The sequence below is a fragment of the Festucalex cinctus genome, chromosome 8 (assembly GCF_051991245.1).
Source record: "Festucalex cinctus isolate MCC-2025b chromosome 8, RoL_Fcin_1.0, whole genome shotgun sequence".
In the NCBI taxonomy this organism is placed as follows: domain Eukaryota; kingdom Metazoa; phylum Chordata; class Actinopteri; order Syngnathiformes; family Syngnathidae; genus Festucalex; species Festucalex cinctus.
The window spans coordinates 16,805,256-16,819,871 of record NC_135418.1 but is presented as its reverse complement, the minus strand read 5'-3'; the positions used below and the strand labels follow the sequence as shown (position 1 = coordinate 16,819,871).

Sequence of the window (14,616 nt, the reverse complement as noted above, 5' to 3'; positions counted from 1 at the left end):
GGATGTGTAAATAATAGATCAAACGACTGTTAACTTGCAAAGACGTCACCCATATTACACCAGAAAACAAAAGAGGAGTCAGATGTTTTTTGGTCACATTTATTTTTCTCAAAAAGGTATTTGAACGCCACAATAAAGAGTCTGCAGACCCCTTTTAGACATAGGAAGCGTCTAACAACCTGCAGATAAAAAACTGTTTGTTCGAATTGCAGCTGCCATCACCCCACAATATTTTAAATGTTACCTAAAGGGATTTTATTTTGTAATCACAATTCCATTATGTTGTTGTTGTTGTTGGACACAGCAATGACAATAAAGAAGCTAATTGTAACTTTTGGGCTTTGGGTCGAAATGGCACAGGCAGAAACGGCACATAGTGAGGATCCATTTGTCTCATTATGATAACTGCACAGCATTCTTGTAGCAAAATGCTTGGAGCCATACTCATTTCCTGTCCAATCTTTGACATTCACACAAACACTCACACTGTTACCAAAAAACTTTAAATTGGACAATAATTTGGTTCAGCTAGTGTCAACTGAGAGCAGTGGAGTAGAAATCGAAGTCCAAAAACTGTTATCTAGCCATCACGGATCCGACATGTGTGAGAAAATGAGCTTTGAAATCCTCATGGACTTCGTGTTGACTGAAGGGAAAGCAACAGCTTTATTGATCCGCTCCAGCTGCCCGCTTGGTTCGTTTCCGTGGTGAAGTTTTGGGGGAAGCTTTGTCTGTAAGATAGAAAACACTTTTGGAAAAGGAATGACAATACAAAATGGCAAGATAGATTTCCTTAATTATACGTTGTGGCTGGAGACTAAAAAAAAAGAAAAAAAACCTACTCATGGCATTGAGAGTCTCCTGAGGAATCCAGCTGATGTCCACATCGTTCATCCCGCCAGTGCCCTTCTCTAACTTTACTGCGATTCTCTTTTTCTGAAAAACAAAATTCACAACATTCCTCATATTCCTCTGCAAGGAAACAAATCAAATCTCAGGACTTGCCAGCTCCTCCAGCATTAAAGCGGAAGTCAACCGTAAACATTTCTTGACAATAATATTTTATATGTGACTTCACTAATTCTAAACATGACATTCTGATTAATATTACATCTGTGGAATGTGAGTTATGTCGTAAAATCCAGCTGTTTTTATCCATCTCAGGGTGCGGCCATTTTGCCACTTGCTGTCGACTGAAGATGACATCACAGTTGCTCAGTACTCAGGCAGCGATCAATCACAGCTCACCTGTTTTCTGAAGTTGAGCTGTGATTGGCTGTTACCTGAGCAACTATGATGTCATTTGCACTCGTGAGCAAGTGGCAAAATGGCCGCCTACTGATACTGATCAAAACTCGCAACTTTTTTTAAGTTTATTAATTATTAATATTATTAATTAATTTTTTGTGTGTGTGTGTGTGACTTCCCTTTATAGGCTATAGTCGAACTGAATAAACACGTAAAAAAAAAAAACAACTTTGTACAGTTATACAAGTTTTACAATAATGACAATTTTAACCCCATAATTTCCATCATTGTCTACGGGAAATAAAGATTCCAACTCTGACCAAACATTCAGAAGTTGACCAGCGTTTCCAACGCTCCATTTCATAGTTGATTTCAAAGACCTACCGTCCGTGATTCCAGGACCTGGTACATCGCAAACAGCATCAGCGCCACCAGCCCGGTAAGGAAGATGTACAGAAACACTCTGCAAGATAACATTACAACATATAGTCATCATACATATAGTTGTGTATCCATTGGTCAGTGCAAGAAATATTTATCTCACTTTAAAGCCATTCATTGGGCAATTTATCAAGTCAGCGGTTGATAAACGGAGTGTGTTGAAATATATCAAAACGTTATCATTTACGTCATCCTTGAAAACGTTCTATTTCATCAGATTTTGTCATCTTTCATTGTAATTTGATACACGGGCAGCCCATTGAAGAGATACAATGCTGTCATCTGGTGGATTTTGATTCCACAACCCATTGACCAGGCAGCGCTGCACTTGGATGTTGCACTGCTTATTGATTTAAAAAACAAAAAACAAACAAACAAAAAACGTAGTTGACGTCATTTAACGTTTATGGCGGCATACATTGTGATTTTATTAATCGTGATTAAACGATTTTGGCAGTCAGAGTTTAACAAATAGATGGGTGATAAAACATCATGTTTAAATAGGTCTGACTGAAAATAATGCTTTGCCACCAATAAAACAAAATTTGGTCAGTTGGGTCAAGTATCTTTAATCATATGAAGAGCTTCTGTGGATTTTCTTGGGCCAATTTCACACCTTTATTACAGTTCAGTACTAACCCTTTGAAGAAATAGGAGCTGACTCTGTGGGCATTTAGGTAGGGAATACCGAAGAGTTGATTACTTGAGGCCAAGATGAAAAGTTATTTTCAAATGAAAGGAACACATATCCACAGAATAAGACAAGAAAGGAATTTCTCACGTTTCACCATCCAGTCCTTCTTCTTTTTCGATGATGGTGACAGTCTGGTTGTAAATGGCCGTCTGAAACACATGGCCCTGAAGGCAACCAGTAGTAGCAATTAGCAGTTTCAGAGATTTTTGGGATGATGCGGTCAATTTAATACAAGCGAATAAAAATGGCACATACCAAATAGCTAAATACACTTGTCAAGGTTTATAAGATCTTAACCTAGCTTTTCAATTTGAATGGGAATGAATGGACTCGATGGACAAATAGATACTGTGCTCTCTAACCTCAGTGTTATGATAGTTGAGCAGGATAACGAGACCAAATGGACGACCGGCCATGGGCTGAGCTGGGATGAACGAATATTCGAAGGAGGCCTGCACACCCGGATGAACCACCGTGCTCAGAGGCAAAGCTGTAAACTGCACAAAGATAAGAAAGAAAAGTTATTAAGCGGCGACTTGTTCATTCTGTCAAACTTTAAAATTGTCTGTCATATGTTAATTGTTTACTGAAGCAAACAGGAGTGCACTACACAGTTGATTCACTCTTAACTCGTTTAGTCAATAATTCACAGGCAGATTAAAAAAAAAAAATACAATGGACTGAACTTGTAATGAGAAAAAAGTGCTGGGGTGTCCTTTGTGGTTCTGTTTCAGATCCAACTTACATTCTGAATGTAGAACTGGAAGTCCTGAGGATAACGGAAGGAGGCCTCCAAAGACTCAACGGTGAAGTCCTGACTCCCCTTGTTGGTGAAACCCACCAGGAACCTCACAATTTCATTGGCAGCGAACTCTAAAGTATTTATACAAGATAAGTATTAGAGTAAGATGATGACCCCCACCTCCAACCCAGGCAGATTTCTATAGTCAAAATCCGGCTCACCTTCTCCTGTCGTGAAGACGATGGTTGTGTCGGCATCAGCGTGAGACGTTAACAATTTATCGTCGCCTTCAGAGTCATCGTCGTCATCTCCTTCCTGCCATACAACACAAGATGAAATTAAAGGTACATTGGAAAATAAGTCAGTTCCATTTATTTATTTATTTTTGTCACATACTGAGCTTTGGATCTGATCTTCCTCCACCGGCATTTCTTCTTCTTCATCTTCTTCCTCCTCATCAACAGATGCATCTGGGTCAATGTCCTCAGCGGATTCAGTATTGGCGGACACTCGGCCTGCACGACAATAGGAAATATGATTTAAAACTTGTCATTTTGTTTGTCCTGATAGCAAGCCAAGTCTAATTTTGAAAAGAAAATTGATTTCCACTAAGAATATACCCACATAACACAACTTTAATGTAACGTGCTGACCAGTGGCACAATTTCATATCACTGTGTAACCTGTGCTCTTGTAAATAATTGCACCTACTTTGTGTGTACTTTATAATTGTCTTTTTTTTCTATAGTTGTGTGTGCATGATTAGTCAGATAAGCCTTCTGGATATGTTAATTATATTGTTTATTGAGTAAATTGTTGAAAACACATTGAAAAGTCATTAAAATGACTGAAACCACCTTAAAAAAAAAAACAACATTATTTGTGACAAATTCCTGTTTGCGAAATTCCTAATGCTGAATGGGGAAGCTTGACCAATGACGTCAGACAACGCTCCAAATACAAGCTAGCGTACACCTATGGTGACGTGTCCCATCAGGCGTGAGTACTGAGTGTTGCTACAGCCACACACTTCTAAACTGACGAATATAAAACATCTGGTTCATTGTTGGCGAAGAAATTTAACGTTGCCTTACCACGTACGCGATAAATCCTCTCGTTTAATGCTAACAGACGTCGATAACTTTCATTCATTCCAAACGAGCAATTGTAAACTTTGACTGGAGACGATCAATGAAGATTACAGTTTCAGATAATGAAGAAAAGTAGTTTAGAATCCACACAGCCGACTGGCTTCACATTTTCTCTTGGGAAATATGCCACGTTGGCTTTCTAATCCGTATTTTAGCAGGAGAAAAGAAACAACACGGCAAAACGCGGTCTAAAAATAACTTACCCGTGCTTATCAAGCCGCAGGGGAAAGCCAGGAGGAGCAGTAGCAGCATTTTTGATCCGAAAGTGAACATTTTTGCAGCGTGTTTGCAGACTAAAGCTAGTTACACATCAGCGTTCTGCTGGAAAGAGGGACCCGGTTGAGAGGGGCATGGCCAAGAGATGTTAGACCCGCCCATTGGCTATCCTTGGAGGAGCTGAGGGCGGGGCCGGAAACGTGTATTGTCTCGGTTTTTTTTTTTTTTTTTTTTTTTTTTTACGGCGAAATGGAGTGTGTGCTCTATTAGGACTGATGTTAGTTAGCTGCTAGCCATTACAGTATGTTTTGCTAAATTAATTACTCAAAGCCAACTGAAAGACAAAACCAACACAACTAGGTTCCCCCCCCCCCATCCTTTTATGTCAATGGGTGGGGTACACCATCTGGAAATCTCACCAGTTTTTTTTTTTTTGTTTTTTTTTTTTTTAAAGCGTGTTTGTTTTTTTTGTTTTGTTTTTTGTTTTTTTGTTTGGTTGTTTTTTTTTGTTTTGTCTTTTCACTCACTCACACTAACACGCACACAAACTTACTACATACAGAAAAACAATGAAACTCACGTCATTAACATATTGACAATTTAGAGTCTTTGAACATAACATGCATGTTTTTGAAATGTGGGAGGAAAGGAAGCCACAGTACCCGGAAAAAAAACCTTGCAAACATACTCCCTGCAGAAAGAGTGCAGCTAGCTGGATTCAAACCGCCAACTTCAGAGCTGAGAGTAGGATATGCTAGTGCTGCCCGAGTATCACTCCAGTACAACTAAATTCACCAATAATTGTTTTTACACAACATTTTAATATATGTCTTATAGCATATATTTATATGTGAACCTTTGATTGCATCAACTACCAAAATATTTCTAACTATGTCTGAGCAAGTTTTATTATAGTCACACCTTTTTTTTTCTTTTTTTTTTAACTTAATAGTAAATTATTACAGTTTTAAACTCACTCTTTACTTGTTGACATGTAATTCTCAGTCTGTGGTTTTCTGCAAAAGCGCACATCCTGTGCATGTTGTGCCGTTTTTTTTTTTTTTCCCTCTCTCTCTCTCTCTTGGATGGCGTGCCACGGAAGAAGACAACTGCTGCTGTCAGTCACTATTCAAAGGGAGAGCGAGTAAACCGTCTGTCTGTGTTCAGAGAGTCATCAACATGACAACGTGTTATAATATAACAAACCCAGTTGGTAAGTCTTGAAATAGATATTATTAATACAGTATATCTACGGGATATCCATAAATTCTGGGTAGCCTACATGGTAGAAAACACATACTTCTTAAAACAATTTTATTCAGTGGTAATGTTGATATATAATATTTTCAATATGATTTCCAACATTTTCAATGCATAATTTAATGCGCTTTGCAAAATTCAGGTGAACTCGTGAACCATTACTTTTGAATAAAATTTTGTTTTAAGAATTTTTTTATTTTTTTTAACCATGTACCCAGATTTTATGGACATGGGTTTGTCTATTAATATACACCCTTAACAATCCTTTAGATACAGATCTAATACAAGAGCTGTAGCGACATTTCTACTTTTACAAAGTTTACAATGTTCATTTTAATCGACACAATCGGAGATCCGCTAATTTACAATGTTGTATACGGAATTGGTGGATGCATGAATGAGTTAACATTTACTCCGCTACTTGCCTTTTTAAAAGTATGTTGTGTGTTTCTAATGATTAATATATGGGTCAGTGTTGTCACATTGTTGCCCACTACATAGCAAAAGCTCAACGCAACAACAGGCAACAATAACCAATAGGTTATCCAATGAATAATAGCGACAAGTAAAATTTTTAAGATAGTAAGTTTTGCCCATAAACAATCTATAATCAGTGTGTTTTGTTCTCTTTTGCCAGATGGGATTTATGGGAACTGTCTTTTTATGCCACCTTTATCCTGGGTGACCAGTGGATTACTAGTACTCTTGTTGTTTTGCAATATTATTTGCTGCGGTTTGAAATTATGCTGCTCAGGTAATCAATGTGTATGGTTTTAAATCAGTTGAAGAAATGTATTTTGGTCATCTAATATTTGACTTGTTCTTCTGCATGCTTCACTAGAGAAAAAAACGCGTTGCTCAAGGATAAGACGAAGGTATTTATTTACACTCCTAAAACTCTAACACTCAACTGAAAACAAATTAAATCCCCCCTTTTTTTTATGCTGTTTTAGTCAGAGTTGTCAGCAGAAGGAAGATAATCCAATATACGGAAACGTAAACTGCATGCAAAGTAGTAAGTGCATTTGGGGGCCCTTCTCTTGCATTATTGATTTTTATCGGCTTTCATTATTTTATCCATACGTCCACAGGTGCAACTGCAATTTCTGAAATGAATCCTGCACAATTGACAGCCAGCTCGTCATCTCTGAGGGATCAACTGATCTCAGGCTCTGACTTGCAGGTTTTTTATTTAATTTTTTTTGTTTTACATATGTAAAATAATCATTACATGCTTTGACACCAAATAAAAACGGTTTCATTCACAGAATAGAGAAATTTGAGGACAGTCATATTAGAAAAGAAATTAAAGAATTTGAGTCTATGGCCACATATCTACTTTATAGTCATTATTATATTTTTCTGGAAGACCAAAGAAAAAATGCTCTATATGTAAAATACTGCATATTATGTCAAGCAATTCCATTGAGCTCTTATTTCTTTCTCTTTTCAGTCAAAATCGACAGACTGTTATGCCAACCTGAACCGAAAGGCCCCTCAGACCAAGTCTGCTTGCAGCTCCTCTCAGATTCAATACTCAGTCGTCGTTCTGTCAGATGAGTTGGAAGATAAAGATAAAGGAAACTTGCATTCGGCTACCACCGTGTCGGATGTGTATGCTTCTGTGCAACCCAAGCGCACCAAAACCGTCGACAATGCAAAGACTGCAGAAGATTATGCCAATCAGATTTGAGAGGAGCAGTGACAGATTTGAAGCGTTCACCTTCAACCACCAGGTGGCACTGTTGATCCTTTTAGGATAAAACTGCCTCTTGCAGTTTTTTTTATTTTATTTATTTATTTTTTTAAATAAAGTAATAATAGGTAAAATGGTTAAATAGATAACTGTTTATGTGATGTAGTTGACAGCACACAATCCAAAGTTGATGCTGAAATCAATAGTAACAACTTTAAACTTGTTTGATAGCTTTCATAAGGACAATAGCATCTCCCTGTTTGTGTTTTTAAATGTTACTTCTTTTTTTATAAAGCACTATGAATTGTCCTGTGTATAAATTGTGCTATACTGCACAAATTGCCTATGTGTTATTGATATGGAGACCTCACATTAATTACTTGAGTATTGTGCAATTAGCCAGGACCACTTGTATTTACAAAAATGCACTGCAAACAAAAATGTCCAGTTAATCACGAGAAATGATGCGATAAGAAATGTTTAACTATGAATATTGCATTTCATGTAAGCAGTGCACCGAAGAAAGAAAGAAAGAAAGAAAGAAAGAAAGAAAGAAAGAAAGAAAGAAAGAAAGAAAGAAAGAAAGAAAGAAAGAAAGAAAGAAAGAAAGAAAGAAAGAAACAAACAAACAAACAAACAAACAAACAAAGAACGAAAGAAAACTCAAGACCTTCCTTTTTGGTATTTAGTCTGAGTCTCCATTTTTAATTGAAAGATTGTGTTTTTTATTTTTTATTTTCCTGTTCTCATCCTGCAAACTGAATCTGTTTAATGATAAAATTTGTATAGCCCTTGATTCACCCTTTGTGTTCTCCTTATCATAATACTAATTTTATATCATTCATATTACGTAATAAAAACACAAATACAATTATGCGTGTGGGTTCAAAGTTTTTCAATTACACTTATTTTTGATTTCGTCTGTTCTTCGCTCTCTTTTCCGTTTTACTCTGTCACAAGTGTTTTCTCATCACCTTGATCAAGATCAGTCATTCTGCCGTGTGTGCTCGTTAATTTAATTTTTAATAAATGTAATAATTTTAATAAATGTTATGTGTATATATATATATATATATATATATATATATATATATATATATATATATATATATATATATATATATATATATATATATATATATATATATTATAATTGCTAATAATTAATTCATAATTTTAATTAACTGTGTTGTGACCCTGTTTTCTTGTTTTTGGAATGCACTTTGTGTGAAGTAATATTGAATTTTTGTATTAAAAAAAAAAAAATCATCATACTGAATAAGAAAATACTGATCATTTTATTAGATTCTTAGATTAGGACTGCTGTGTAATGAAAATTATTTCTGCATAACCTTTTTTATTGTGATGAAGCGGGAGAAGAGAAAATTTTCCGTTTATGAGGGATTAAAGTGCAGTCCCCTGTCTTGATACAATGTTAAATAATGAGTCACCTGCATGGACCTGCAGTGCTCTTTAACCATTGTCATTTTCTTTCCTTATCTGATAAAATTGAGTATAAAAGGAGGTATGAGTGCAACAGCGCGAGTATGAGACCAGACCGTCGTTCGTGCATGTCACCATGAATGCGTCAACAAGTTTACGAGTGCGTTTGCCAGCACTGGTGTTGGTGTTAGAAGTCATCCTCCTGACTCTATATGCCATCTTTGTCACGTACGATGACAACGCCAATGCCAAGATGCAAAACAATGAGACCAACCCGATGGACAACAGCGTGTATCGCGACTACCCTTTCTTCGCTGACGTCCAAGTGATGATCTTTGTGGGTTTCGGCTGCTTGCTGGCCTTCTGCCGATTCTACGGCTTCGGCGGGATGGTCTTCAACTTTCTGACGGCCACCTTTGCCATCCAGTGGGCGATCATCGTCCAAGGCTTCTTCCAGTTTTACTACGACGGTAAAATTCACCTGGGCGTCATCAACCTGCTGTACGCGGAGTTTGCGTGCGCCGTGGTGCTCATCTCCTTCGGGGCCGTGCTGGGGAAGACCAGTCCGGTGCAGCTCCTGGTGATGGCTTTGCTGGAGATCCCCGTGTTTTCCGTGACCGAGTGGGCTGTATTGAAATACATCCGCATAAATGACGCTGGTGGCAGCATCCTTATTCACCTGTTTGCCTGCTACTTCGGCCTAGGCGTGACATTTGTGCTTTATCGCCCGGCCCTCAATAACGGCCACTCCAAAGAAATCACCAGCTACCATTCGGACATCCTCTCAACCATGGGAACTTTGTTCCTCTGGGTGTTCTGGCCCTCATTCAACTCGGCGCTCACCTTCAAAGGTGACGATCAGCACAGAGCCATCCTGCACACTTTTATCGGTCTGAGCTCATCCACTCTCACCGCATTCGCACTTTCGGCAGTGTTCAATAAGAGAGGCAAGCTCACGATGGCCGACGTCCAGAACGTGACTTTGGCAGGTGGTGTGACAGTTGGAGCGTCAGTGGACATGATGATTTCTCCTTCAGCTGCCTACGCTTTGGGCGTCATGGGCTGCACTGCTTGTTTTTTCGGATACAAGTACCTCACCCCCTTTTTAGCACGGCACATGAAGATCCAGGACCAGTGCGGCATTCATAATCTGCACGGACTCACGGGCCTCATCTCATCCACAGCTGGAATCTGCGCCATCTTGCTCGCCACCGAGGAAACCTACGGACCCAGCATGTACCAAATCTTTTCCCACCGCGCTCCCCCGGAGGGAGATCCAAAGCTGCTGGAGCTTCAGGCGCTGATCCCCGGGTTGAAGCCAGGCTTGGGGCGTACGGCGCAAGATCAGGCTCTGTACCAAGTGGCGGCCATCTTTTCCACCATTGCAGTTTCGACCGTTGGCGGGCTGCTGACTGGTTTGGTCTTGAAGTTGCCATGCATGGCTTCCCCATCTGATGAGGAATGTTTTGATGATGAGGTGTTCTTTGATGTCCCGTCAGATTTTCACGCAGTGGAAGAAGTCAAGAAGTCAATAACCTGATGTTCATAAAAAAAAAAGTAGCTCCATAAAGTCGAAGGTCTGAGCAGCCACGTCAATGAATTGCCATTGTTTGTGTAAATGTGAGTCATTCAATGTGTGATCTTTTGATTTGTATGTTATCAATCATTATGACTGCTATTTCTATTTATTTAATAAATTTTTTAAAAGTGAATGTGCAGAGTCTTTTTGTTAAACAACATATTTTCCTGGTATTAGTCATCAATTTTTATAGCACACATAGGGGTAGATTCACTAAGAAAGCTGTACAGAGCAGAAAGGACGACAATGACGTAATTCATTCATAAAGTACAAATTATTAAAAATATATTTTCAGAGGTTGGTGTATGCATACAGTATGCACCTGGCACGTAAAAATGATTGGAAAATGCCAACCGGCCCCTCGCCTATGTCGATCAGCCCGGGTTACGTCATTAAAAAAATAAATAAAAATAAAAAAACAGAAAAAGAAGTGTCATGATCCCGGGATCGAGGGTGCAGCAGGTGGTTTATACATGCTTTCCAAAAACGTTATTTGCGTCACGCAAACTCCATGTGGCTATTTGCGCTGGTGTTAGTGAATTAGATGCTGTATAATGAGTCTCATTTGCATTGGGTTGGGCATATTATGCCTCAAATGTATGCAAATTACCTAATTCATATCCGCGCAAATAACAGCGGCGCACCAGGGCGCAATCTGGTTGGCAGCGCCTGAGTGACGGATTTCCCCATCTGCGCGTGTTTAGTGAATTAGGCACTCCCGGATTGCTCCATTTTTACCGGTTAGCTCCGCGCAAAGGCTACGCAAACCTTTAGTGAATCTACCCTATAATTTTAAATGAACTAAAGTGATCAGTTTTTATTATTGAAAATGTATACAGTAAAATCATCATGTCATAAGTTTACACAGAAATGTCACTTAAATCATCAGTAGCCTATTTCCTTTGATGAAAAGTGGCTGCTTATCATCTGCTTCTGAAAGTTGATACCACTGTGTGCGATAATAACATATGCTTTGACACCTGACCTACGCACTAAAACTGAATGTTCAAAAAGTGACATACACTCTCACATAACTTAAGTAGTTGAATGGATTAGTTGTAGAACAATCCGGAAGCTAAACGTCTAAAGGCCTGCTGTGTATCAAGGTATGTATATCTTGATATTATAATTACATTTAAATTTACTTCAATATATACTTGACCTAGATAATCTTAGAGAGGAACATCAGCTACTACCGCTATTAGAGCTAAGTTGACACAATTTTTTGAGAGTTCATGATTTTCCCGTATCATACAGTAGCTTGTCACCATCTAATACAGCAACAGGTAAGATCACGTGTAGTCTGCTCTTAAAAAATAGGTCTCTAGTGATGGGACATTGCATTGTCAGGAATGTTGAAGAATCATTAAAGCAAACATTGCAGGCAATATATTGGAAATACTTGAAGAGACTAATTGAAATGAAGTGTTGGATATTGATATTTATCTGTCCTACCTTGTGAAATAAATGTTGATATTATGTATTCACATAGCTGAATTTCAATAGTTATAGATGCTAACCTTTAATTATGAATAATTAATAATCAAGGTAATTTGAGGTAATGTGCCATTTCAGAAATGTGTATCAAACTGGCAGCTCTTTGCAATACCCAAGAAGTAGCTCTCCATTTACAAAATGTTGATGACGCTTGATCAAAATGCTAGTTATATAATCGTTTGAGAGCTGATCTAATAGTTTATCTACAGTTGTGCCTAATCATTAGCTCTATTCGGCCCAGTCCACATTGCAGTCACCCTTTTATGGTAACGTGACAAGATAATACACCTTATTTTGTTTGTTTGTTTGTTGTTAGCAAGTGGTCTCACTTTTCACCATTTTGTAGTGTGTCGTGCACCGTGTTAGTAAAATGTACAATACTATCATATACAGGTGAATCTCAATAAATTTTAACTATCATAGAAAAGTTAATTTATTCCATTACGGACATGGCTATGTGTTTCTCGTTTTAAATTATTTTTGTAAGCCTCTTTTTTTTGTTCACTGGTATTGTAATGTAGTTAGGAAAAGTTAGCAGTTAGCAGTAAACTCGCAGGATATTACCGGCCGAGCTAGTTTGCTAGCTTGTGATCACTCGTGTTAGTAGGCTGTTAACTGTAGTTAACCACCGCTGAAGTTATTTAGTAGGGAGGTAAGGTGTGCTAATATTTAAAATGCATATTGTTGTAGTTTTCCATACAGACATGGAGTTTGGTTTGGAGGTTGATGTTGATTAAATGGTTTTCCATGAGAATTTCTACCTTGTGAAAAATTAAACGGTGTGCTGCTATAAATGAGTCAACTGTTGTCGGCTTCATGTTTTCAGTGGATTTGCCTATGTAAATTGAATGCAAGCAACAAAGACAGCAGCAATGGTACAACATGGAGTTTACATGAATGACTGGTCATGATTGCCTCATTTCAAATTGTGTAAAGCATACTTTTTTAAGTAACATCATAGTCATTAAGATAAAATGTTCACCTAATGATTTATTTATTTATTTTTAAAGTGTAAATAGTCTTTGACCGCTTTTCCACATACTAATAAAATACAGATTCAGTATCAAATGCACTTATTGAACCATAAATACCATGTATAACCTACTACTGGCATGAGCATTTTATAAGTTTATCATTTATAGTCTAATTCATTATTTGCATCGTATCAACAAGCACAAAGGCCTATTGAACAATAGATGCAGTATGTAACTCATTCTACTCTTTGCCTCATGTCAATGCCAGAGATTGTCCATATAAAAGCCATTAAACGAATTTGAAGCTGTTATTGCTGAGTTTAGTACCAATTGTGTGTTAAATTACATTAAAAAAAAAACAAAAAAAACAGTATATCATTGAGTCTCTAAAACCACTGCATTAAAACGATGATCATCAGCGCCCCCTGCTGATTGGAGGCTGACGTTTCAAACCTGTCACTGCTCCTCTCAAAAGGCTAGTGCTAGTCTGTATGATTGGCAGTCGTCGTCTGCACAGTCTACATTGTCGATAGTTTTGGCGTTCTTGGTTGGCACAGAACCATACCGGTACACATCATACATGGTGGTCGCTGAATTCATGTTTCCATCGTCTTCTCTCAACTCATCTGATTGAAGCACAACTGAGTAGCAGCAGTGGAGTGCAGCAAGTAAATCCATGTATCCTGTGGGAATGGTGCTTGACTGAAAAATGTATAGAAGAGAATCACAGAATTATACTGTACTTTGAGCAATCACTGTGAACATTCCATATGCTGTGTTTGCTGTTGCTCCGTGCAAGAACATCATAGTCTTGAACCTTATTTAAGTCAAAGAAGAGTACTTGTTGGAAATGTACTGGACAAATAAAATGCACAACCAAATTAGATCAGTGTTTGTGCTTTTATTTAAAGCTTGGTGATTGTTCTTTTGTTAATCTAATCACTGACTTAACTTGTGTGTCAGTATAAGTCACTTTTTCAGTATTCGATTTGTAAGACCAGGTGCCGAAGCGTACATTATTATCTCACAGTCAGCGGCGTTACCTTCCAGGAGCAGATAAGCAACCACTTTTCATCAAAGGAAATGGGCTACTGATGATTAAAGTGACATTTCTGTGTAAAACTAGACACACAACCTTCAAATTGTGTGTATTTATACTTTCTGTTTTTAAATTTGACCTATAACAAGCTTGTGCAACATGTATTTTACTGTGTGTTGTAATTTATAGCTGACGTTTCAGGGAAAAAAAAAAAGAAAAAAGTATCTGTTGCTCAACCTATTACAAAAACCTGTAGGAAAAAAACGAGGACAGATTTGGAATAAGCGTAAATTAAATTTATTATTAGAAAAGTTTACCTGTGTCTGATTTTTTTTTTTTTTAAACATTTCTTGACCTTGATGACCAGAAAGATATGTAAAAAAGGGGTATGTAACTTCATTTTTTTAAAAAAATTATTAAACAGAAATAATGGTCACATACATAGTGATTGATAATATAAAAATCACTAATCAGAAGATCACACGTTGAATGAATAACATTTGATTTAACAAACAATAGCAGTGAAGCACTGCCGTGGCTGCTCAGACCTTTGACTTTATGGAGCGAATAAATTTTTATGGGCCTCGATATCATTGTATCTTATTGAGTTATTGACTTCTTCCACTCCATGAAAAT

General features: G+C 37.7%; 3 protein-coding genes across 4 annotated transcripts; 2 read left to right on the top strand and 1 right to left on the bottom strand.

Annotated features, from left to right (window-relative positions):
* Positions 1-78: 78 nt before the first annotated feature.
* LOC144024385 (translocon-associated protein subunit alpha-like) lies at positions 79-4,648 on the bottom strand. The gene is made up of 9 exons (XM_077530629.1): positions 4,480-4,648; positions 3,522-3,640; positions 3,347-3,440; positions 3,129-3,256; positions 2,746-2,880; positions 2,471-2,547; positions 1,633-1,711; positions 843-936; positions 79-731 (listed from the first exon to the last, which is right to left on the bottom strand). Exons 1-9 carry the CDS (start codon positions 4,547-4,549, stop codon positions 667-669), a joined length of 861 nt encoding a protein of 286 aa, XP_077386755.1. The 5' UTR covers positions 4,550-4,648; the 3' UTR covers positions 79-666.
* A 743-nt stretch (positions 4,649-5,391) lies between these two features.
* Positions 5,392-8,285, top strand: LOC144023972 (uncharacterized). 2 transcript variants are annotated; one of them, XM_077529971.1, is made up of 6 exons: positions 5,392-5,609; positions 6,390-6,506; positions 6,594-6,627; positions 6,706-6,767; positions 6,844-6,935; positions 7,206-8,285. In XM_077529971.1, the coding sequence occupies exons 2-6, from the start codon at positions 6,416-6,418 to the stop codon at positions 7,443-7,445; spliced, it is 519 nt and encodes a 172-aa protein (XP_077386097.1). In that variant the 5' UTR covers positions 5,392-5,609; positions 6,390-6,415; the 3' UTR covers positions 7,446-8,285. The 2 variants fall into 2 exon arrangements, with proteins under 2 accessions (XP_077386097.1, XP_077386096.1); XM_077529970.1 differs by having other exon boundaries at positions 5,392-5,705.
* Positions 8,286-9,021: 736 nt separating this feature from the next.
* Positions 9,022-10,431, top strand: rh50 (Rh50-like protein). The gene has a single exon (XM_077529247.1). The coding sequence runs from the start codon at positions 9,028-9,030 to the stop codon at positions 10,429-10,431; it is 1,404 nt and encodes a 467-aa protein (XP_077385373.1). The 5' UTR covers positions 9,022-9,027.
* The last annotated feature ends 4,185 nt before the right edge of the window (positions 10,432-14,616 follow it).